Source organism: Megalobrama amblycephala, linkage group LG4 (assembly GCF_018812025.1).
Source record: "Megalobrama amblycephala isolate DHTTF-2021 linkage group LG4, ASM1881202v1, whole genome shotgun sequence".
NCBI classification, from domain to species: Eukaryota; Metazoa; Chordata; class Actinopteri; order Cypriniformes; family Xenocyprididae; genus Megalobrama; species Megalobrama amblycephala.
In genome coordinates, this window is record NC_063047.1 from 10,033,462 (window position 1) to 10,058,193 (window position 24,732).

At 37.9% G+C, this 24,732-nt stretch overlaps 2 protein-coding genes across 4 annotated transcripts in view; both read left to right on the forward strand.

Annotated features, from left to right (window-relative positions):
- The first annotated feature begins 1,425 nt into the window (after window positions 1-1,425).
- Window positions 1,426-3,162, forward strand: vma21 (vacuolar ATPase assembly factor VMA21). Its single transcript, XM_048187346.1, has 3 exons — window positions 1,426-1,610; window positions 1,832-1,941; window positions 2,200-3,162. The coding sequence occupies exons 1-3, from the start codon at window positions 1,549-1,551 to the stop codon at window positions 2,340-2,342; spliced, it is 315 nt and encodes a 104-aa protein (XP_048043303.1). The 5' UTR covers window positions 1,426-1,548; the 3' UTR covers window positions 2,343-3,162.
- Window positions 3,163-13,087: 9,925 nt separating this feature from the next.
- The window catches only part of npas2 (neuronal PAS domain protein 2), a 67,230-nt gene continuing 55,585 nt past the window's right edge, over window positions 13,088-24,732 (forward strand). The window contains exon 1 of one of the 3 annotated variants that reach the window (XM_048187342.1): window positions 13,088-13,592. The gene's annotated coding sequence lies outside the window, so the exon portion shown is untranslated. The remainder of the gene's footprint in view (window positions 13,593-24,732) is intronic. The other 2 variants (XM_048187340.1, XM_048187343.1) reach the window with 2 other exon arrangements.

Genomic DNA, 24,732 nt, shown 5'->3' on the forward strand with positions numbered 1-24,732 from the left:
AGTATATAACAATTAGTTCAAACTTTGACATGAGGAGGGCAATAATACACTTAGCAGTGTCTACACTGCTGTAATTCAAACAGAGAAGAAGAAGAAGAGAGCTACCCTGCGTTCCATTCGGAAGGGCTCATCCCTATGCCCTAATCCCTTCAGAGGGTTTACCCTCCGGAGCTTCGAAGGGATGAAGGGTGTAGGGGTAAAAAAAACTGTTCTTTTGGAACGCACTTCAGCGTCATCTTAACGAGACAATCAAGGAGGATAAATTGTGCAAGCTGCGCCTTTTGTTTAACGTTATTTTTTATTTATTTATTTATTTATTTTAGGTTTACCGCATGTAGGCTATATTGTATCTATGTATTTGAAACATTTGAATGGACTGATAAATGAGCTGTAAAGTATTTTTGTTTAAGTACAATGTCATTTTGACCATAATAATGTACCAAATCTAACTCGTTTAAATATTACAGTAGTACAGAAAAATATTATATATACCTTTATAGTTAAAATCGAACTCCTAACCTCCTGTACCCATTCTGTGACGTCAAACAACTTCCCTGTGCAAAGGATCATGGGGGCCCGAAGTGTCCATCAGTTGTTCCCTTCGAAATCCTTCATTCCGAAGGGCCCTTTGAAGTGGCCAGTTTTGAGCACTTTGGTTTGGAACGACCCTTCAATATGGCGGCCATGATTATTTTCACTCCGAAGTGCCCTTCGGAGGGCGATATATCCCGTTTGGAACGCACCGCTAGTTCAAGATGAGCATTTATGGTTAAAATGTATAAAATGTTTAATTTTTTTTTTAGAAAATGAGCAATGGTTTCTCTAGATAAGACCCTTATTCCTCGTCTGGGATTGTGTGGAACATTTTGAAGCTGCTCTGAAACTGTAATTTTGACCTTCAACCGTTTGGGCTCCATTGAAGTCCACTATATGGAGAAAAATCCTGAAATGTTTTCATTAAAAACCTTAATTTCTTTTTGACTGAAGAAAGAAAGACATGAACATCTTGGATGACAAGGGGGTGAGTAAATTATCAGGAAATTTTAATTTGAAAGTGAACTAATCCTTTAAGCTTTATTTAACCAGGTAAGTCAAAACCAATTCTCATTTATGACAATTTTCTGTTATATTAAAAAAAAAAATAGCATTGACCTAGTACACCGATGTACACCAGTAGACTACTGAATTCCTACCTGAGGTCATCAGTGCCTTTCAGACCTGGTCCTGTGGACACACAGCACTGCACATTTTACTCTTAACAATTTTAGCTCTGCTCTCCTAACGAAGCCAAAATGTGCGTGATTGCAAACCACCCGTCTAGACAGTCTTCAGATCCTGTATACCCGTGCACTACTGGCAAGACTTTGCCGTGCTGTGGCGCCCCTTAGCGGACATGCGCAAAAGCGCAGACAACTGCTGTCATTATAATCCAAATCATGTGACAAAGACCCGGAAGAGCAAATCATTCAAGATGTCGCAGCACGGAATTATGAGCGATTGAGTTCCTCTCATTTTTTGTTCTTTTTTGTCCATGAATAAAAATACACAATGCAAAATTACGACAAGACAGATGTCGGCTCCGTTCCCGGAACCGCGCCTGATTTCAGAGGGTAAGCTATTTGTTATGATGTGCTTATTCTGCTCAGACTGCACGTGACCTTACAACAAAATCACATTCAATAAGGGCACGAAACTAACAGATTAAAATGAAATAAACATTTACATATAATATCATTAATGTTATTAGTGCACTTGATGATTGCAAATTATTTAAAATAGTTTAATTTGTCTAATCTCTCCTTGTCTCTTTCTTCCTCTTGTATTCATTCAGGAATGACGGTTCTCTTGTCTCTGTGCTCAAGACACTATTGTTTTTCACTATTCTGATGATAACTCTCCCCATCGGACTGTATTTTACATCAAAGTCTTTTCTCTTTGAAGGTATTTTGCTTCTAGAGGCTGATAAGCTAACTTTTTGTTATCCATTTATTTAAATAATAATAATACTTAATATTATTATTATTATTATTATTCATGAAGACTGCTGTTGTAATTAATATTGTTAGACAGTCCACACAAAGTCCCAGTGCTAAATATCTATATGTTAGCTACTCTACAAGCCATTTTATGTTATCGTGTCCTGAGTTGCTGGTTTGCTTTTACCATAATTTCTCCTGAATTCTGTTCTTTTCTTCACAGGCTCTCTGGGTTACTCCAGCAATGACAGCTATTTCTATGCTGCCATCGTTGCTGTGCTTGCCGTCCACGTGGTTCTGGCGCTCTTTGTTTACGTTGCATGGAATGAAGGATCACGCCAATGGAGAGAGGGAAAACAGGATTAACCTAAACTGGAAGCAGCAGGGAGAGATGGAAACGCGCACATGTCTTATTCCATCATGAACCAGAATATCATAATGGAGTGACACCCTCTGTGTGTGTGTGTTTAATTTTCTCCTGAATGTCTCAGCCTTTCAGAGAGAAGATGCCTGATTACTTCTTCATCTCATGTTATGGTCGAGGTCATCTTTTGGTCTGGCTGGAGATTGTGTCAGGTTTTAAATGTAATCTGTGTTTTTGTGCAGGGATAATAAAAGACTGTAGAGAAGACAAACTGTTCTCATGAAAATGCGTTGTTCATGCAGTGTCATTATCTGCCCCCATTTCAGCCTAGCCAATAAATTAAATCTGTTGATTCAGAACTGGATTCAAGCTGTTGTTCTGCATGATTTCAGTGTCTTCCCTTGTATTGTTTTTTTACACAAACACCATGTAGACAGTTGGTGAGTTAAAGTTAAAACTAGTGTGTGTCTGTGTAATTAAGTTAAAATAAATTCCAAGGTCATTTCATGTTTTATTTATCAATTAAAGCTGTTCTTTGGAACTCTCATTTTCTCAGTTCTTGCTGGAAATTCACACTCTTGAAGCCCAAAGAGTATTATATAACATTTTATAATTTATACGTTTTGTATAAAATGACAGATGTTGAGTGGGATAATAGTTAATATGTTCTTTGTTCTGTATTTTGGATCAGTGTAGCCAACAAATCAATACTCTTTATCACAGCATTAATCAGAATTGCCTGTAATATCTATTAATGAATCACATAAATATTTGATGATAACAAGGGAATCAAAATTTAATAAACTGAATCCTGAACCCTTCTGTTGTTTCTCCTGTATGGTTATCTGTGAAAACAAAAGCGCTCACACTTACATTATTATATGCTCAAAATAATAATTTCACATGACTGAACATGTCCTGTTCTGTATTGAATATAAGAAGTGGTAGCTACAGGTTTCAGGCTCTGCACATTCATCAAGCGGAAATTCGCTGTGATCATGTTTGACAAGCAAAGCAGCCTAAGCTAGGGACAGTGATGGAGGTTAGTGAAATGATCATTGAGAGGTTTCTGCACTTCTCAACCCAGTTTAGACAAGTGAGCATGACCCCAAGTCAACACAGGAAGCTACATACATGCAAAGACGGGATGTGTTTTAATAAAAATTAAAAAAAGAGACTATGATGAGACCAGTTTTATAAGAGATAAGCTTTGAGCTCTACTACATCTATGGTCATTTTAAACTCATTCAAGCATTTCATACCTAAAGCAGTGCAGTCCGTAAGTTTTGCCTCTGTTTGAAGCCTGCTATTGCAGTTATTTGTGGAATTACCATCTTTACATCGGCACGACTCCTAAGCGCGAATGAATCTAATGTTTGCTGTCAGTCACAACAAGGTGTGGATACTGTACTTCAGAATCACAGATTCTACATCTTGGAAGTATGACCAAAATAAGAATTTTCACTGGAAAATATCATCTGAACAAGTAACATGTCTGCCACTTTTGTTCTGACCAACTGAGAAAAAAAGCATTAGGCCTACAATAAATCGCGCTGCCAATGGTGATTGAATCAAACAATCTATTAATCAAATTATTATTACTGCTATACTTTGTTCTCAAATTGTTAATGTTAACAACATCAGCATTGCGTGACTATGTGTATTTAGTGTGTATCAGCGTTACCTGTACATTTCAATTTCTGTAGCCACTCCGCAGTCCGAAGTCTTTCGCTTTTGACTACGGGTGAATCTCCAGTTGTCATTGATGATTGTCATTTGGAATTTCTGGATTACAATCCGCCATCAAAATGATATGTTTAATTGTTGTAGCTGCTGTGAGAAAAGGCTATAAATTATCACCTGCAGCATCCTCACATGCCATATAGCCTAGCTGGGACTCCTTCTTTCTGTTTACAGACGTGATGTAATGACGCAAAGATGAACGGCTGCATGCTCGAATTTCCTGTGGAAACCCACCAGTACCAATCTTATTAGAAAACATTATTACAAGCTTACTGTTGTGAATCAGCCTAAGGTAAGGGGATAGCTTTGAACAGGCAGGTTATGTACATGCTCAAATTGATTTTGGATCATTTTTAACCAATAAAGTTACAGACTGCAGCTTTAACATTTTTTTTATATTATACAAACAAAAAGGCTCTTTGAACCCCTGAGACAGCCTGTGTCAAGTTATATCAAATCACAAACCCCAAGGATGGCTTTTTAATGAGTTCACGAATTGGTTCTGGTCTGGATAGATTCTCACAGCGTTGTTTTTCATCGGTACAGCCGGTAATGGAAGGAATGAACATTGAACTTTTACACACCATCTGCTAACGCAGACTGAGTCAGAAAATAAGAGAACAGAGGAAGGGAAAAAATTGAGTTAAATGTCTTGAGGGGTGAAGCTGGGGAAAGAAGGAAAGAAGAGAAACATCCAGGCGGAAATATTGAGAGCATGTCTGAGTGGAAGAGGAAGAGTGGAAAAGGAGAATTAGTAGAATTTCCTGGTTTCCCCTCCAGCTCTGCTGTTTTCTCTGGCCACTGCCTACTTTCTCTTCATTCCACCCCCACTGCGAGCTGTGCAGCCCAAGTGAGTAATTCTACACTACAGAACTGCTGACAGCAGAACACTACACTACTGAACTCTAGATAATAGAACATAAGAAGAGAAGTTCATGCTATATGAATAGTTATTGCTAAAGAGCGTAGTTGGACACAATGAGTGACTGATTGATTTTATAAAACGGTGAGCTTGACATATAAAAATATTAAGGACACTTGTTTTTTAAATGAAATGTTACTTTATTAAGCAAATTCATTAAGTGGGATACTTCCACTAGAATGTTTTTTTCTGCTGATGACGACTGCATGGACGGAACAAAAAGGAACCAGTGTGGACCTCATCAAAAATGGTTAAATACAGCTACAACTGTCAGGTCTTCATCTAGACACATACTGAATAAGAACGTCCTGCTCAAAGCTGCCAGATCCAACAAAAAATACAAGTTCAAGATGCACTGAATCCAGTAAAATGTATTTAATGTTTGTATAGTTTATAACAGGGCTTCTCAACTCTTGCCAACATCAAGGTCCACTTTTCGGCAATTTTGCTCCAACCCTAATCAAACACACCTAATCAAGGTCTTCAGGGCTGCTAAAAAGCAATAGGCAGTGAATTTGATCAAGGTTGTAGCTAAACTCTGAAGGAAAGTGGAACTCGAGGGCCAGAGTTGAGAACACTTGGTTCTTAAACAGTCGCTACTTAAGGAAAGTAGGCTATATTTATTTAAGTAGGCTATAAAATGTGCTTTTACCTAGTTTGTTCTACAGTTTATTATATAATAGGTCCTGTGGGGTAAATTACATAACTCAAACCTTGGCAAATTGAGTGCCAGACAAAGAGCGGTTTAAAGGCTAGACGATTTTCAAATCTTAACCGATTTTAAAATTGTGGTAGACCACAGAAATAATGACCGTTTCAACTGATTTTTTGCATTATAATCCTCTGAACGCACACACTAGATGATTCGACTGGACTGCGAGACCACACACCTGTTGTTTGCAGGAACGACGCAATATCTCACTGAGATTCGAGAGATCAAACGTGACTCGAGAATAAAAACAAATGGAGGACAATAGACATTGTCAGCAGGCTCTCCTGCCACACGTTCTGCTTTGTGAATAACAAAATAGAAAAGAAAAAAAAAAGGAATATGGGTGATCTTCTTTCTCAATACTCCACTTTTGTGCCATGTTTGTGGCTGCTAAGTTTCAGATAAAGAAGCACGCAACTTCCAGTAGCCTAGGTGAAGCTTGCTTGCTCTCATTGGCTATCGCGGGTATCACGCAGTGCCCAAGGAAGTCGACCGGAAGTTGAAGTCGGCCGCGTGCCGCCATCTTGTAGCAGAACTTCACTTGCGTTAGCATCCCATTGACTCCCATTCATTTTGGCGTCACTTTGACAGCGAATAACTTTACATCTGAGGCGTTTAAAGACTCCATTTGTCCATTATTTATTTCTAAAGATACACGACAATGTATAAAGGGCTCCATTACCTTCTATGTTACATTATGGCCCCGTAGAAACAGTTTTTGTAAAAATAGGCTAACGATTGCGTCATAACCACTCGACTCTCTGTCGCACAGTAGAGAAATTACCGTACAGACAGGAGGAGAAGCTCGCAGGCAATAGTATGCATTAACTTAATATGGCGTACTGGCGTTACATTTTAAAATACTATACAAAATAATTAATCAGAATTCTTACTCCTGCTCACTCACGCCAAAGAACTCCCCGCTCAAGCTCGCCGTCTCTGCAAGATTAACGATGGCAGTTTGCACGCACAGCTACTAGAAGATTTACATCTGTCAGACAGGTTGCTGACGTCATCAAGCTTAGTTTGAGTCTGCGCGTCAGAAACGGAAGTGCTAAAAATCGCTAAAAATGGGCTTCACTTGTCTCAATTGAGTTCCAATGGGGTCGCTGTGTCCATTTCTTTTACTGTCTATGGTATCACGTCATGGCAAAGTCCCTGCCATTGGCAGCCCGATAAAAATCAAACATGTTTTATATTTATGATTTGAGATTGGGGATGTTCCATCTTGATCGGGAGCAGTTAAATAATTGTAATGACACTACACAACAGGGCCGGGTTTAGGGGGGGGGCTAGGAGGGGCATTGCCCCCCCAGAATTTCCTTGTGCCCCCCCAGAAATGTGCAGCCAACAATAAAAATGAATAGGCATACATAAACATTAAAACGTCTTATCTATTGAATAAGGATCGGCCACTTTATTCACAGAAAAAAGTGAATATTATGCTTATAATGATATTTAATCTCACAAAAATGGACTTAAAATCCAAAAACATGCGAACTGGGAAGTAACGAACATTAATCAGAAAATACGTCAGTGTACACATAATCTTCAAGCAAGTAGCCTAAAAAAATGTCACGATGAGGATCACATCTGCATCAGCCGAACATATTTTCTGCATGCTGAGATAGCTGTCAGCAAACATTTCCTCAGTAATTTCGTTAACAATAAATAATTAGTACATTATGTCCAGGGGCGGCGCTAGGGGTGGGCTAAAGGGGCTGGAGCCCCGAATCTTTCAGGTTTGAGGTTTCTGTGATGTGTGTTTTAAAGAGAAGTGCGCACATTTACTCACACGATCAGCTGGTGATCTGTGTGATCAAAATAAAAGCACAGGGCTTTATCTTAGAAATTAGGACAAAAGTTTTGTAATTTCCCTGTTGTGTAAAGTACCTAATAAAAATTGTAATTTATTTTAGAGTGCATTTGTTACAATACTGTCATATGAATAATTATATAGGCCTAAAACATTATATTATTGTAATAATTGTTTGGCATCCTAAAATACAATGTAGACTGAGACTCTATATCACAATTAAAAAGATGTTTGAGCCCTCTTTCATGACCAGGTACAATGCTGTTTCTTTGGTCAATTTGCACTCTGTACATGGGTTGAAGCTCTCAGTTTTGAGCTTCCAGAGTGCACCAGATTGATGCATTTAACCTTAAAATATACAAAAATTTCTTCCGGGGGGTCATGCCCCCAGACCCCCTAGATGAGTTACACCAAACATAGTTTTACTAATTCCAGTGGGAAATAATGTACATTTTATGAACTTTAACCAAGAATACTACAAAAAAGCTCCTTTCATGTCAGTAAATTAAAATGTCATTGGACAAATATAGATTTTGGCTAAGCCACGAAAGTTTACACTGTCTGGCTCCACCCCTGATTATGTCCATGTCACATAGCCTACTAAGCAATAGCCAGTACAAATTAGGCTATAGCCTATAATATGTTAGCCACAAGACGATTCTTGATGAATCAAAAAAACAGTTACAATAAGTTAGCTATGAATATTAGCCTAGAAAATGCTGCCCTACCAAAATTTGTGATTGCCCCCCCAGTCCAGCAAGCCTAGTACCGGGCCTGCTACACAATAGATGATTTTTTGGACAAAAAATCGTTTGTGATAAGCCTCGAATCCCCCCAGCCTAAGTGAAACAGCTTCTCGAACAAGAAAAAATGTGGGGCGGAGCTTGATTTTGTTAATGGAGATTGATTGGATCATTGAGTCGTTGTGGTTTGCTATTGCTGCGGTCCCATGTGAGCTACACGCCTTGCGAGAATGAGAGAAAACGAGAGACCTTTAGAGAAGACAAGAGATGAAGCAAGAAGGAGGGGAAGTTATTTTGATTAAAGATTAGGAGGGCACATGAATTTAAAAACAAAACAAAACAATGAATAAATTCTGCAATATTCCATGAAAAAAACTAATTCCAAATCAAAAACTATTTTGATTTCATGTGAGGTTATGCAACAATTAACAAAACTTATTGGAGATATAAAGCATGTTATCATCCAACATCACAGCAACTAAGCTTTACAATTTATGTAAATCACATGTCCTGCATTGTCCTGCTGAATCACATCTGTTCTCCTGCGGCAGAGCAATAGGTGGTCACCCTACTGCAGGGTTCCTCAAATCCGGTCCTAGAGGGCCATGCCCTGCAGAGTTTAGTTCCAACCCAAATCAAACACACCTGAACAAGCTAATCAAGGTCTTCAGAGTTACTACAAAATTGCAGAGAGGTGTGTTTGATCAGGGTCTGAATTAAACTCTGCAGGACAATGGCCATCCAGGGCCGGACTTGAGGAACCCTGCCCTACTGCAAGTCCCGCTGGAGGTTTCTAAAGAGGTCCTATACACAGTCTTGATAACATGGAGCGCAGAGGTCACAAGTTGATTAATATCAGTGCAATAATACTTTGGCACACAGAAGAGAGAAGAACTGAAGGGAAGAGGAGGAGAAGAGGAATGAATGAAAAACACAGATCTCATCGAAAGCAACAGGAGGGGGGAGGGCAATAAATAGGGCAAGGATAGCTGTTATCCAACTGTTCTTCCGACATAGCGGTCCTGACCTGAAATCAATACAGTACATGATAGAACCACTAGTCTATTTCCTAGACACAAAGAGATGACGGAGATATTTCACCTATTTATGCGTCATCATTATAATTATTAATCCAGGTCTGTGTGTACGTATCTGTGAGTGTGCGTCTGTTCTTGAGTTTATGGGTGAGTGTGTGTGTGTGTGTGCGTGCGTTCACGAATCTTCCCCTATTATTCTCTGTGACTCACTCCCGTCGTGTAAACACACATGCAGAGAGGTGAGAGGATGTTGTATAATCCTCCCTATTTCCTGCGTGCATGTGGCTTTCTACAGTCAGACAATACATGGCCTCATTGAGGTCAAGGAAGGCATGACCACTACAGACTTATAAACCAACACTCAGATGAATTGTACATTGTACATAAATCATATAAACTAATGCAAACATGTACCCATCAGTTCCAACTTAATTCAAAGTTAAATCACACATACTAAACTCATCTAAAATAAATATTATATCTAATATATAATTTACAGTTTGATAATAATAATATTAAAATACTATAAATATATATAAATCTATTGATGATGTCTGATACTCATTGTAGAAACTGAATAAAGTAGGAGGAAGTACATGTCTGTTAAGGATAATGGTTAGCGTGATGGGATTTCACTATTTGGCCGCTGGTCAGCTGGCCGTGTCAGTACAGTTACATAATGGATAAACTACATTCAATATAGTATTCATTTAATTTGGCTCATATTAAGAGATGGAATTCATGCTGAATTTACGAAACATTGGTTGTCAGCCAAGTGACTCATGGCACAGATTTAGTGCTGTAGAAATGTAAGGCCAGAAAGTGGTTCAGACTTTGCAGAATATTTCTGGTGAGGTATGAGTCCCGTCTCAACCTGCAGAACCAGAATCCTGTTCCCTAAGTAGAACACATCCACTAAGTTGCCATGGACACAATTTGGGCTCTCATCCTGTATTTTGATTGTGCAATAGTAACTAAGGGTGATTCACCGACTAGCGACCATTGCCATGGAGACTGGCTTCTCTCTCGCATTATCTTGGAATTTTAAGAGCGATCAAGTTCAAGTTCAGTCTGAGAGAGAGAAAAGAGAGATGGAAAGAATGAATAGTTCTAAACTTTATAGTGTAATCCACAGAAGCTAATTTTAGGCTTTAAACACATTTATCTAAACTGTCTGCAAAAAAAAAAAAATAAATAAAAAAAAATGCATGTGCTCAGCATTCAGTGGTAACTCAACAACAAACTGTTTTATTTCTATTTATGCACTGTCATTTTTTATCAGTAATGTTTTGCTGTTAATAGGAAAGACTGCTGATAGAACCAGCCATCCCATCTTTTTCACACAGATCTAGGATTCAGGTTGCACAATGACTCACTGGGTATTCTGCCAGGGCACTGGGACAGCAATGTGTTCTCTGCTCTGTACTTAAACACCAAACACCCTCTCTTTTCTTTCACGCCTCAAATGTCTCACTTTCCTTTTTATCTTAATTAATCTTACAGATAACTCCATTATTCTGATCTATGTTACTCTAATTAGTGTATTGTGTATACTGTGCACAGTGAGTATATTTTGTAGGCCTATTCTGTTTATGTTTTCATTTGTCATGTGAATGCAGTGATGTGCACTGTAAAAAAGATAATTTTATCCAAAAAAAAAAAAAAAAAAAAAAAACCCTGAAAAATGCTAGAGTAAAAACCTGTTAATTGGCAAACTGTAAACTAATATTGGCATGCTTGATAAATATGAGCAAAGACAGCTGTGAAAATACAGAATATAATGGCAGGTTTAGAAGAAGACTCAGAGTCATCTTGGGAAAAGGACGTTGCAATAATTGGGTGCCAATAATTGTGGTCAACGTGAACCATAGAAAAATGTTTAATTTCATAATGTGAGTTTCCCTTTTTGTTTTACTTCAATGAAAGGTTAGAATTTTGAGAATTTTTTGAATGAAAGATCAAAAGGATAAACAATGCAGATTTATTCACAGCCACCTTTGCTCATATTTACCAAGGGTGCCAATATTAGTGTACGGTAAAATAAAAATAATTATTATCTATGTGTGTGTGTGTATATATATATATATATATTACTCAAATATATACAAATATTATATGACAGTATTACTATTTTACATCTAAAATTACTATAAAATAGTATTAAAAATGTTTTAGGGGTATGGGTCATAAAAAGTATGAATTACCGTAATTATTAATAATTACAGAGAAACTAAATGTAGTAGCCTATAAGGCAATTTATATAGGAATAATAATTTATGGGGAAATGTGAATTCTCAGAATTGATTATATTTAGTTGGATTATATATTTTTTTGTACATTAGTGTTTTTTATTCTGTTAATGTTTGCTGCATTCTTTAAATGTCCTGTGCGTTACACTGTTGGTTTTGTGTTTATGTGGGTAACACTGATCTGTCCTTGTTAATGAGGAGATGAATGATGAATTTAAGTCATTATGTGGCATTTTCCCCGCTTTCATTATTATCAATAGATTTTAAATGAACAGCTTACTGTAAAAAGTCCAATCCGGTTTAACATTTACTTACATTTTACAATTAGGATAGCCTACCTTTATTTAATGACATCTTAAGTTCTGGCAACCACATCTGCTAGTTCTCTATTTAATTCACTCCTTAAATATTTCGAATTATAACTAATTGCTTGTGTGTGTCCAGATTAGTGAGGCATTTACAGGCAGCAACACAACAGTGACTCAGCGGTGTGATTTCTGCCTCTGGTCCACAGCTGACTGTGCTCTGCCGCTGAGCGCTTCATTGACAAGCACCACTGAGCGAAGCGGCGGCTGATGGCAATCACTGTCTGACATGACCTAGATACAGACCACAGCAGCACGATCCAATTAAGCACCCGCCCGCCCGCTGATGTCTGTACAGTCTGAAAGAAATCTCTCCACTTCGAAGAATTGTGTTTCTTTGTGTATACGAACGCAAACAACTGTGAAAAGGTTTTATTTATGCAAAACGAATAGGGGTCAGCGTATGAATTATGCAATGACTTTCTGTCGAGTTTTCTCAAAGTGCTATGAGAAAAGAAATTGGGACGCAATCTGCCTGTTTTGTTATATGTAATAAACTGCTGAATAATTACATTAGGCTATTTAAACATTGTTGACGTAGGCTACCAGTTACAGGTCGCACTTACAAAGGGCGTGAGTGGCGTACTGTTTCTATGGTTACCTCCTCAGACAAACTCGACTTGTTTGCTGGGATCTTTTTGGAGAGGTGAAAATATACGCTCTGACTAACTTGTAAAAAATAACTTTTATCGACGCTGAAACGTTTGATACACTGTGTATATATATATATATAGGCTATATGACAAAAAACATACAACCCACCCTAACCCCATAATTGAAAACCTTACTAGCTAGGCTACATGCGCGCGTAAACTCACTAGTCCGGATGGGGGTTACGGGTGACGCAATATTTCAAGTCATTCAGCGTAAGCAACAGCGTAAACCAAAAAATCTGGCAGAATACACTTTATGAAACAATAGTCGTTACATAACATAACTGACTACAGGACTCCCACGTCATATTAGAAACCGCAACTCTGTTTTTTTTAAGCATCGTAATGTGTGGTATTTGTAATATTCTACTAAATCTGGCTTTCATCCGATCTGTAACTCAGGCTCCCCCTTTATTTCCACACGAAGAGCTTGCATCGGAGACACGGCCTCCTTAATTCTCCGCCGATGACATTCTCTGGCAGCCGCTCGAGAAATGAGAGAGAGAGAGACCGGGCGGGCGGCTGGCGAGCACGCGCTGCGGGTCTGCGCGCTCCCCTCCGCCGACTCTGGCGAATCCGGTCCGGTCACGCCCCTTCGCTCCTTTTAAGGTGTGACGACGGCTGATGACGTAAAGCGTGAGGTGTGTGCGTTGGAAAATGAACATCAGTGAATGAAAAAAGCGCTCTGGAAGTCACTCATTGCCCACAGAAACGGTGCCGGTTATGTAACTCTATTTCATGTGTACGGCAAGGAAGGCTAAAACCACTCTCGGTCTGTCTCGTCGCTGGAGATTCCTAGCAACTTTTCGGTTGAAGTCGGGTTCTCATTGCTGCCTCTGATTAGGTGAGTACAGCTGGTTGTTGCTTGGTTTAGTTTGTGAAATTAGAGCACACAAGAAGTGTGTCATTGTGTTAAAGGCGCCCGGTGCAAGCGCCCATAACGGGCTTACATGGTGCTACGGAGCGTTCAGTTAAAGTTGCAACAGATAGGAGTGTTTCATTAGCGAGAACTGTAAGTAAATTTGTCTTTCTAGTAATAAATTCCTTTGATTTCTCTCTCTCTCTCTCTCTCTCTCTCTGTGATGTAGTAATTTTGTTTCTTAATTGATTAGGACAGGCTCTGGACTTTGTATCTGTACATTTGAAATGACATAGGCCTATTACAATAATGAAGATTGATACTGCGATATCTTTCTGTGTCAGATGGAGGGCAGATTATGCCCTCCTTGAGTCTGCATATACATATTCATTCATTGACCGAGGTGACGTCTCTCTCTGTGTTTTTAATGGAGGTCAAGAGGAACAGCAGGATAAAATCTTGTCTAGTCTTTCTTTTACAGCCGCGTATGGACTGAAGTCATATAAAGCTTTGTTTAAACGATGCCGATAAGCCATTTGAAAGTTTGAACGTAATAACCCTCAAAATAAAAGCACTTATGAAAAGATTGCAAGTTATGTAACACATGACTTGAGAATCATGAGCTGGTGGCAGTGACGTCATGCCCTGGATTTCGTTGAGAGAAATAAAAAGTTCACTGCTGACGATGTGTCCGCTGTAACTCGTTCAGGTTTTTTTTCTTTAAACTTACTCGTCTCTGGTGATTGTTAATAACATTTGCTCTAAAATGCCTTTTAATCTCTCTTTATTTGCTCATTTCATGTGTTGTTAATTTGTTGGTGTTGCTTGTTCTAGAAAGTTAACAAATAGACACACGTTATAAATTATTTGAAATATTGATGACTTGTTGGATTGTGTTATGAAAGCTTTACTGTCTGTAGTTTGATACGTCGAGAGTTTTATATATAGGCTACATCGCGCGCAGCAGCCTCTCCGTGACGCGCTTGAGCCACAGATGTCTATGCTTGGCAGAGCACGAGAGCAGCTGTCAGTCCTCATTTTAATTGTTTTAATTTTTTGTTCTGTGGTTGCCTGAGTGAAACTCATGTGACAAGTCATCAAAATAAACCATGAACAAATGGGTTTATTTTGTTGTACTTTGTTTATGTTTGATAATGTGTGGGAGTAAAGGAAGGCAGGGTTCAACATTTGAACAGCTGTTGCATTGAAAATCATCCTAATTTTTCTAATCAGTAGAGCTTAGCATTCTCCTCAGCATTGGAAAACAATGTAAGGCTCAAAAAGAAGTTTTTAGGCTGTTTTGTTATACCTAGAAGCTTCTTTTTTTTTTACCCCCACCTTTCATCTGGTCCCTGTTGAAGCTAAACAGAGTTGAGTCTGGTCAGTACCTGGATGTGAGATTTATGGGGAAACTAAAGCTGCTGCAGAAACAGGTATTAGTGAGGCCAGCAGATGGCGCTCACCCTGCACTCTATGTGAGTCCTAATTCCCCAATTTAGTGATTATGACACTATTATGTAAAAGGGCAACATTCTTCAGGTTCAATTAATTGTTAAAATAAAGTTCTGATTTTCTGTGGTCATAAAAATTTCCTGGCAGTTTCTTGAAAAAGAGAAGGGGTGTAAACCTGGCATGCTGGCCAGATCTGCCCATTGGCTGCCTAACCATCTCTATAGTCACTTTGTGTCCTCTTCACTGATAGCTGGTGTATGCTCTGGCACTCCATGGCTGCTGTCGCATCATCCAGGGATGTATTTCCCAAAGCCAACTATGAACTCTGCAACAGAGTTCAATGGAACTTGCAACCATAGTTGGCTAATAGTGCTTTTGGGAAACGCACCCCTGGTTGATGCTGATTTCTCTGTAAAGTGATTTGGGAGTGAAAAGTGCTATAAATTAACAGAGCAGAACAGTGAATGGGGAAATATGGTCACAACATGGGGTGAATTCAAACCAGTTTGTCCTTCTGCACAGAGCACTAGTTGACCAATTATGTGTCTATTTCATTATCCAAGATCTTGAGCAGTGTTTTTGGAAGCAGGTGACAGCATGAAACAAGCATGTCTATGCTTTAGGCAACACTTATAATAGATTCAGATCTCCCTTGAACAAGAGTATCAGATCTATGATCAGATGTCCAATTAGATTAAAACCTGTGCAGCTGGTTTCAAAGTTCTGAACTTTCACTTTTTCACTTTCATTTCCCCCCCCTCAATACTTTCTCTGAATCATAATGGTCCTATTTACCAGATTGTTCCATCTCTTTACTGTCTATCAAGCCTAAAAAGAGCAAGAGATACTGTACGTTTCACTTAAAGTCAGCATGAAACGGAAGTTGCTTCTTCCCTATTGCCATGTATATCCGAGTGAATGGCTTTTTGAACAAGAAAAGATGTAGAAGTTGATTTTGTACATTAGGAATTGATTTGAATTGTGTATCTGTAGCAAGAGACTGTGAGATAGGAGATTGAAAGAGAAAGCGCAATTAATTAGACATGTTAGTACTGATCATCAACCAGTGGTCACCTAATGTAATGAAGTGATATGCTAATTTATCTTCAAACATTTTGTAACTTTGCTGTGACGTATATTGTATTAGACTGTTGTGTTAATACATTTATTATTGGTCAAGAAAAGAATAGTTGTTTGCAGTCCTATAACTTTATATAGTGCACTATTTGAGGGAACAGCCATTTATAGTGGTGTCCTAAACATAGTGGGCATTATCAAGTGCTCTCCTTCAATCCCATAATGCACCTCACTAATGAGTGTACAAATACCCATCCACTGCGTGCATCAAATGAATTCTGCATGGTGCTTCCAGAGCACTCATTGTCTGAATTCGCTCACTTGTTTTCATTCACTAATTTAGTGGAGTAATGTAGGGAATTGTGAAGGAGGGTATAAGGGGCAATTTCGAATAAAGCCTTTGTGTGGTTCTCTTTTTTTTTTTTTTTTTTTTTCCCAAAACCTCTAATTGTTAGTATTTTCTGGCTCTTGATTGGTTCAACTTGAGGTTGCCATTCACTGATTAGGCCATTGTTACCTCATCAGAATAATACAGGTGTATTTTGGATGGCTTCAGTATCTTGTAATATAGCTCGCTTTATCTCTTTTGTGTTCTATGAATGTGGTTCACTCATTTTCTTTGTTCAGTCATTTATATATGTTGTGCTGTGTGGGCAGTTAGACGTGCCCTGTTCTGCGCTAAATATTTTTGAATAAAGGTTCTCATTAGAAGAAAACGTCGCACAGTGACTCACAAATAGACCAAAAATAAAAACCTCAGCGGAAACTTGGTGTGGTGGGTGCTGAGGGCATATGACAGGTACACCACTTCCGGTGTGAGTGTGTTAGGTAACAGATGACACAGTGGCCACTGCTGGGCTGTTACGGAGCTTTCGCACTGGGGAAACTGGGTTACTGGGGCACGGCCTGGAAGCTTCGCCCTAGCACGCAGGCAAGCAGATCATTGTGACTCGGCAGGCAGAAATGGCAGTGTGCCGCAGCTGCTGTGCCTGAGCACGTTAAGAGAAGCGCCGGCCCTTTAAGAGCTCTCAGAGCAGTGGTGAATGTTCAAATCCTGTGTCAGATCTACAGCTGTGAGAGCAGAGCATGAAGCTAAAAAACTGAGTAGACAGAAAAATTAAAAAGACTCTGCAAGAAAGCCAGAGAATGGGTACAATGAAAGGGAGAGAGAGAAAAAATGATAGGGAAAACACTTGTATAAATGCAGATATGAGTTGGAAGCCTCAAGCTTGTTTAAAACATAATCAAAGCCTAACACTTTAGTTGTGGCTTGTTTTAAACTATGGTCAAGATTTAGATTAAAGGGGTTTGGCTGACAAAAGAGTTTAGGAATTCTGCTCCAGTTTAAATTGTAGAGTATTACACTAGCAACACCAAAGTTTGATTTTCAGGAAATATATTAATTATAAAATGTCTTGAACACAGTGTATATCACTTTGGCAAAAACATAATTTTAAGTGTTTATACACTATTAATGGAAATTTAAACGACAACGATTTCAATTTTCCCCCTAGTGGCAGGCAGTTGTGAAGAACTTTCAGTTTGTTTGTGAAACCTCCCTGTGTCTGTACAAGGTGGATTTATAGTTAGACTGTAAACTTATAAAACTGTACCCTGTAAACAGATTGTAAAAGTTATTTTTTTATGCCTAGATGACTCAGTGTTCCTCAAAGACATAAGGTGAAGTGAGAGTGCAGTGAAGACTTTTGATCTGAGGTTACAGAGTGTAAGATTGTTGGTTATGAACAACATTCAGTAAAACTGAATGTTGCTTCGGGTTCAAGTCTTTTGTATGTGCTTCATTAAATATAGAGCTGATTTACTCAAGATGCCTTCAAAGGAGCTACCAAAGATGAGCATAACTGATCATATATGCAGACTGATATCTAAAAGTGTTTTTTATTTTTCTTCTTCTCACTAACATTTGAATATTAAAATTGAATAAAACGCCAACAATAAAAAATAACTAGCTAGGTTAGCTAATTACCTTAGTCCATATGGCTGTCAGTTCATATTGCTGTTAACAATTTCTCTGACAAGCAAATGCGATGAGATCTGTTTTCCTGTTTTTGTTCACTATCTTGAGCATTATATGTTATGTAGATTTTTTTAGTAATAGAAAAATAGCAGTAAAGAATTAGAAGCATAGGTATAAAATATATAGTTTCCCACCAATGTGTGTTTGTTGAATTCATGCCCACTGTCTCTCTGTGCCCTGAGGTTGCCCAAGTGGTTATATGAGTTTGACAGATGATTTCAGTGTGAATGATTTCTGCTTAAGGTTGTGAAACATAGTTTGAGGGCAGTACTGTTCTTGGATGGATTTTGTTGTTGTTGTTGTTCAAGGGATTTTACTACTGTCTTCTGAAAGACGTAAATGTGACCACCACAACACCGCAAAGCACGGGACTCTTTCATGTCTTTTATTGCATATTACTATATTTTACTCAAATATTCTTTCTTTTATCTTCTCATTCCTTTTTTTCTTAGTCGTTTCTTCAGTGCTCTGTCCTTCCCTTTACTCTAATCAGTTAGTCAAGTTAATCAATTCCTCCATTCATGCTTCATTTAGAAACACTTTGAGGCATCACTTACATTTCCTCTCTTTCTTTGATCTTGCTCTCATTTACATCCTCTAACTCACTCATTCCAATTAGTAGTACATGCTAACCTTTGTCAAGAGGCAGGCACGAGGCTCTGAGCATGCCAGATTTTTGTGCAGTTGTGGGGGAAATATCTGCTGAATACTGCAGAATTAAACATGGTAAAATGAGAATACTACACTGATATTGTTAGCAAACTTGATAGCATATTTACGTCTGAAACGTTTTTATAAAGTGTCCGATACACACACACATTTAATAGCTGAATTTTTCCATTTAGGGATTGCTTGTAGTTTTCCATGTAGCTTCTGTAAACAGCCTTTTTGGGGCTTTAACAACTAAATGACGCAAAGGCTGACTGAGAGTTTGATAAGAAATGATGAAATCTACAGTGGTTTAAGCCCGTGGCATTCTCTTCATTTTCAAAGAAAGAGCAAAGCAGCCTTAAACTGCGTTCAGATTCGCAGAGTTTCCTAGGGGATATTTTATTTGATAAAATCTGTTTGTTTAGAGTACCCTGCACATCATCAGACACAGACAGCACAGATTAGTTTCAGGTATGTCCCAATCAAGTTTTTTTTTTTTTTTTTTTTGTGCCCCCGATCTGATCAGAGTCCTTGAATGTTGAGCATTTGCTAATACTGAGTCCAGATCAGATACTTGTATATTTCTAGTGCTTAGTACACACTTCAAGTATATTAAAGTTATTAAAATTAATCCAGTACAAGGATGTACAGAGAGTTTCTCAGGGGAAGGGGCTCAAATGTAAAATCATTATTTTAAGTTAACAATTAAGTTAAAACGAACAGCATTTAAATAGAAATCTTTTGTAACATTATAAATTTGTTTACTGTCGCTTTTGAGCAATTTAAGTGAAGTGAAGTGTCGTGGCCAAGTATGGTGACCCATACTCGGAATTTGTGCTCTGCATTTAACCCATCCAAGTGCACACACACAGCAGTGAACACACACCCGGAGCAGTGGGCAGCCATTGCTGCAGCGCCCGGGGAGCAGTTGGGGGTACGGTGCCTTGCTCAAGGGTCTCACCTCAGTTGTGGTATTGAGGGTGGGGAGAGTGCTGGATATTCACTCCCCTCACTGACAATCCCTGCCGGACCTAAGACTCGAATCCATGACTTTTGGGTTACAAGTCCGACTCTCTATCCATTAGGCCACGACTGCATTTTTGCTGAATAAAATGCATTCTTTCTGAATAAAAGTATTAATCAAGATAAATCTTACTGACCCCAGTCTTTTGAATGGTAGTATACACTCCCTACAATTATGATTTCCGGTTAAAATGGCTGAATGGGGCACTGTTGGGTGATTGGAATATACCCTTAGTCTAAAACTCTTATTTTGAAGGTAGTCATTGCTATACTTAGGCATTATCGTCTCTCTCTATTAGCGTAATAAATGAGACATGAAGGTTAAAAGCTGGTGCTGAATCTACTTTGAAAAAGCTGATTTACACAACCACCTCCAGCCATGATTATAAATTCTCTGATGAGAAGAAAGCTCATTGATAAAGTGCTCTGATGCAAGGCCAGAATCATGCTCAGAATACCTCTGTTGTGCCTCATTTGTTTTAGTATGCTTGTGTGTTTGACCCACATTTGTTATTTACAGTGATCATATCAAAGTGCAAAGCCACAGCAGGATGTGTCACGGATTTGGGATTAGGACACTACTACCACAATCAGCCACGTTAATATTTTGCATTACTCTCTTACTGTTGGACATGCATGCTTTTCTGTTCGCTGACAATGTTAAGTTTCAGTAAAAAAAAAAACATGGGTGGTTATTTATCCAGATCTGTTTGCTTGTGTATTGTTTAACTTTTATCAACATTCATCACTGGAATCATGGCCTGAATTACTGCCAACTCATTCAAAACGTGACTTCATGTTGCTTTACTATGTTTAAATGTCAATTTAGTGTATATTGCTTATGTATGCTTACACTATGAGTTTGTAGCTCTGCCCAATGTCAGTGTCGCAGGGAAAAAGGAGCAAGGTGACGCACTCAATGGAAACATATTGTGATTATCATGTGAGAATTGCCTCCAGCAATTTTATTTAGCCATGAGTGGCATGTGCCAGAGAACTCTCTGGAAAGTCATTCAAGGTTTAAAGGATTCAAGGAACATTTGCAAAAGTCACTGGCAACTCATGCAATACTTTAAGCAAACCATAAACACAGATTATGGCAAAATTTCAAATGTACTAGATTCAAGTCGAAGAGTTTGTATAATACATTGTAATGCAGTTATGCAGAAACAGTTGGGATTATTTAATTCTGTCTGAAGCTGTAGAATTTGCCTGTCATTTTCTACGTTGAGAGATTTACAGTAATAATGAAATGATGAAATCACTCTGTTTCTCGCACAAAGCTGTGATATGGCTTTAGAAGAGCTGGGACATAGTGAATAAGTCATATGAACTACTAAAACACTTTTCAAAAGTGTGGGTTCAGTAAGATTTATTTTGTTTTTGAAAGAAGTCTAAAATGTAACGGCCATTATTCTGGTCTTCAGAGTCACATGATTCTTCAGAAATCATTCAGATATGCTGATTTGGTGCTCAAGAAACTATTCTTATTACTATCAATATTGCTGCTTTATAATTCTTTGAAACATTTTTCATTATACTTTTTCATTTGGTAGATAGAAAGTTTGGTCACACTTTAGTTTAGGGTCCAATTCTCGCTTTTAACTAAATATTAACTATAACTTTTGCCTCAAGCTAATTACCACTTATTAATAGTTAGTAAGGTAGTTGTTAAATTTAGGTATTGGGTAGGATTAAGGGTTGTATTGAAAATGGTCATGCAGAATAAGGCATTAATATGTGCTTTATAAGTACTAATAAACAGCCAATATCTTGTAATATGCATGCTAATAAGCAACTATAGTTAAAGGTGTTAGAGAGGATTTTTTCGTCGACTGAGAATCCAGAGACTGTTACTGAGTTTTTGAAATGAGCGCATGCATAAGAACAACCCCCCTCCTTCACAGCTCATTTCAAAGGAACGCCTCCCAAAACTCGTAAACACTCGTATTGGAACACGAGTGTTTACCACCGGCATTCGCTGTGTCGTGTTAGTGGATTCATTATGTCAGACTCACCGCAGGTAACTCATAATCTGCAGTTGTTACTCCTGTCTCCTGACAAAAACATTGCATGCGGCGCCTGTAGAGTGTGGAAAGTTACTGGAGAGCGCAGCCGCGCTCGTCTCTCAAAAGGAACGTGACGGCAGTGATTGACAAGCCAGAGGGCCAATCGTTTACGCGATCATCAGTCATTGGCTGATGTTTTTAAGGCCCTACCTCGTGCACAGATGATGTATATTAATATTATTACTTTCAGTGCACCTAATAAATAGTCTTTTATCAGTTAGTAAAGACTAAATAGTGATATTGCAAAAATGTATAAAACAAAACATCCTCTTTAGCACCTTTAATAGTGAGAATTGGACCACATACTAAGGTGTAAATGAAAATTCAATAGAACACTACTTATTTGAAATATATCTTTTGTAACAGCATAAATGTCTTTACTGTTACTTTTGATCAATTGAATGTGCTCTTTATGAATAAAAGTGTTAATTTAACTGACCCCACACTTTTGAACACTAGTTTATGGTTCTTTTTTGTCCTTGACTATTTATTTCTTTGTATGTAAAAGAGCAGTGTAAACATTCTAACATCTCTTTTTGTGTTTGATGGAGAAAACCATGCCATACAAGTTTGTGGGGAGTAAATGATGACAAAAAACCAAGTCCAGAGATTCCCAGTCAGAGCACTTTGGGGATGTGAGCGGCATGTCGATGGTGTCGGGCAGATAAGTCTCTCTGAGTACGGATTTCTGTCTGGCCGTAGAAGGTCTCGCGGGGCAGGAGCAGCTGTACTCTAGCTTCATGAGTACGTTCAGTGAGTGGAAGTATGCTGCACATGACCGTAGAGAGAATGTCTGGTATTCATGTGGCTCTCTGTAACCTTCTAATGGTGACATACGCAATGTTCAGCGCATGATTATATAACCGCTTGTACAGACGTCATTCTCTGCTCAAATGCCTCTCTACACCCATCCCTGCTCCTTTCTAGGTATACGCTCTTTCTGTTTGTCTTTCCCTCTAGGTCCCCCACCCCCCTTTTCCCCAGTCTATAAATTTTATGTAATTTGCCTATGGGTGCATGATTAAGGTGCATATTCATTTTCCCTCTCCTCTTTTAGTTCGTCTCCCTTCTTTAGATACAAGTGTGTCTGTGTGTTTATCTGTGTAAACCTTGATATAAAATGTGAAATCATCAGAGTGATGCAGTGTGAGGCCGGATGGAGGCACACAGGAAGCCTTAAGGGGGTCATATCAGGAGGAATCAAATGTTCATTGATGTTTTGAGATAGAATAGCTTTATGTGATTTATCTAAGTTCCTTCTCAGACCAAAAGGATGGTTTACTGAAATTAAACCTGCAAAAAATGGTGTAGAGACAGGGTGGATATGTCATGAAAAACTAAAAAAAAAGAATTCATTAAATAGAATTCTAAGTGGATAAATATAATATTAAAATATTATCAATTTAAGCAGACTGATCTCCAGCTGTGATTAAGTGCTATATCTTATTACACTTATTAAAGCACTTACTGCAGAGGATTGAAAATGTGTGTGTGTGTGTGTGTGTGTGTGTGTGTGTGTGTGTGTGTGTGTGTGTGTGTGTGTGTGTGTGTGTGTGTGTGTGTGTGTGTGTGTGTGTGTGTGTGTGTGTGTGTGTGTGTGTGTGTGTGTGTGTGTACACAAGTCCATGCACCGAAGCGTATTTCAGGTTAAGACCTCTTTTAATCCATGCATTTTCATCTTTTGGGCTTGAGTGGGGTTTTGTTCCTGTGTGTAAGCATGAGTGTTTATTTATCCAGGTTTCTAGGTTAGTCCTATTCTTACCACTGCTTAGAACACAAGAGTCTGTTCAGGTTAAAACTATTTCTGTCCATGCTGGGCTTAATTCCATTACAGTTCATCTGTTTGGTGGGGTGCTGGTTGTGTAGCATTGGGCTTTTTTTGTTAAATTTTATGGCTGACTCATGAAAATTCTGCACCATCACCAATGTGTCCTTGTGTGAAAACCTGTGTTTTCATGTGCATTAAGTGAATGCAGTACTGCCGATTAATTTAATTTAAAATATAATAAATGTATGTATAATTCTTATAAAAAATATTATTTTATGTTTATTTTATTTCTGTTATATTTTTTAAGTTGCACTTTCTATATAAATGTATTTTCAAAAGTTTGGGTTCTGTAAGATTTCTTTATATAATATATTTTTTTCTATTTTAATATATTTTAAAATATATATATGATTTTATATATAATATAAAATAATAAATATATATATATATATATATATATATATATAATTTATTTATTTTTTTTTTTTTTTAATATATAATATAATATTCATCAGTCATTACTTCAGTTTTCAGAGTCACATGATCCTTCAGAAATCATTCTAATATGCTGATTTGGTGCTCAAGAAAAATTTCTTATGATTCTCAGTGTTGAAAACGGTTGTATTGCTTAATATTTTGTGTAAACCATGATGCATTTCTTTTTTAGGATTCTTGAACAGAAGTTAAAGAATAGAAGTCTTTACTGTTAATTTCTTTCAAAAAACAAAAACAAACTTTCAAAGGTAGTCTACATCTTATTTAAAATGTTAATATGTGGTGCAGTGTATCTCAAGCTGTATCAGTATTTAAGCAGTCAACAAGGCATTTAATCCAATCATTTTTAACACCAAATGAAGAGTGAAAATTTTAATAATAATAATAATAATAATAATAATAATAATTTTTATTTATATAGCGCCTTTCCAGAGCTCAAGGATGCTTTACAGTGTACAATTAACAAGGAAGAGATAATACAAGTAGACAATGATGAGAAACAATAATGGACAGGGAAGTATACAGAAAAATAGAGTCAAGTACAAAAATACAAAACAGGACTTAAGAGACATAACATAACATTCAGAGAAATATTAGTAACAAAGCAGAGCAATCAATTGATCAAAATATGAGGTATGACATTTAGAAAACAGGTGAGTTTTGAGAAATGATTTAAATTCAGAGATATTATTAACACAACAGAGTGAGCGGGGGAGAGAA

Excerpts from the sequence above, each read along its gene's own strand:
- vma21 (XM_048187346.1), top strand. The coding sequence starts at position 1,549 with ATGCAAAATTACGACAAGACAGATGTCGGCTCCGTTCCCGGAACCGCG. Across the intron at positions 1,611-1,831 it reads ACCGCGCCTGATTTCAGAGG|GAATGACGGTTCTCTTGTCT; the intron begins GTAAGCTATTTG and ends GTATTCATTCAG. Across the intron at positions 1,942-2,199 it reads AAAGTCTTTTCTCTTTGAAG|GCTCTCTGGGTTACTCCAGC; the intron begins GTATTTTGCTTC and ends TTTTCTTCACAG.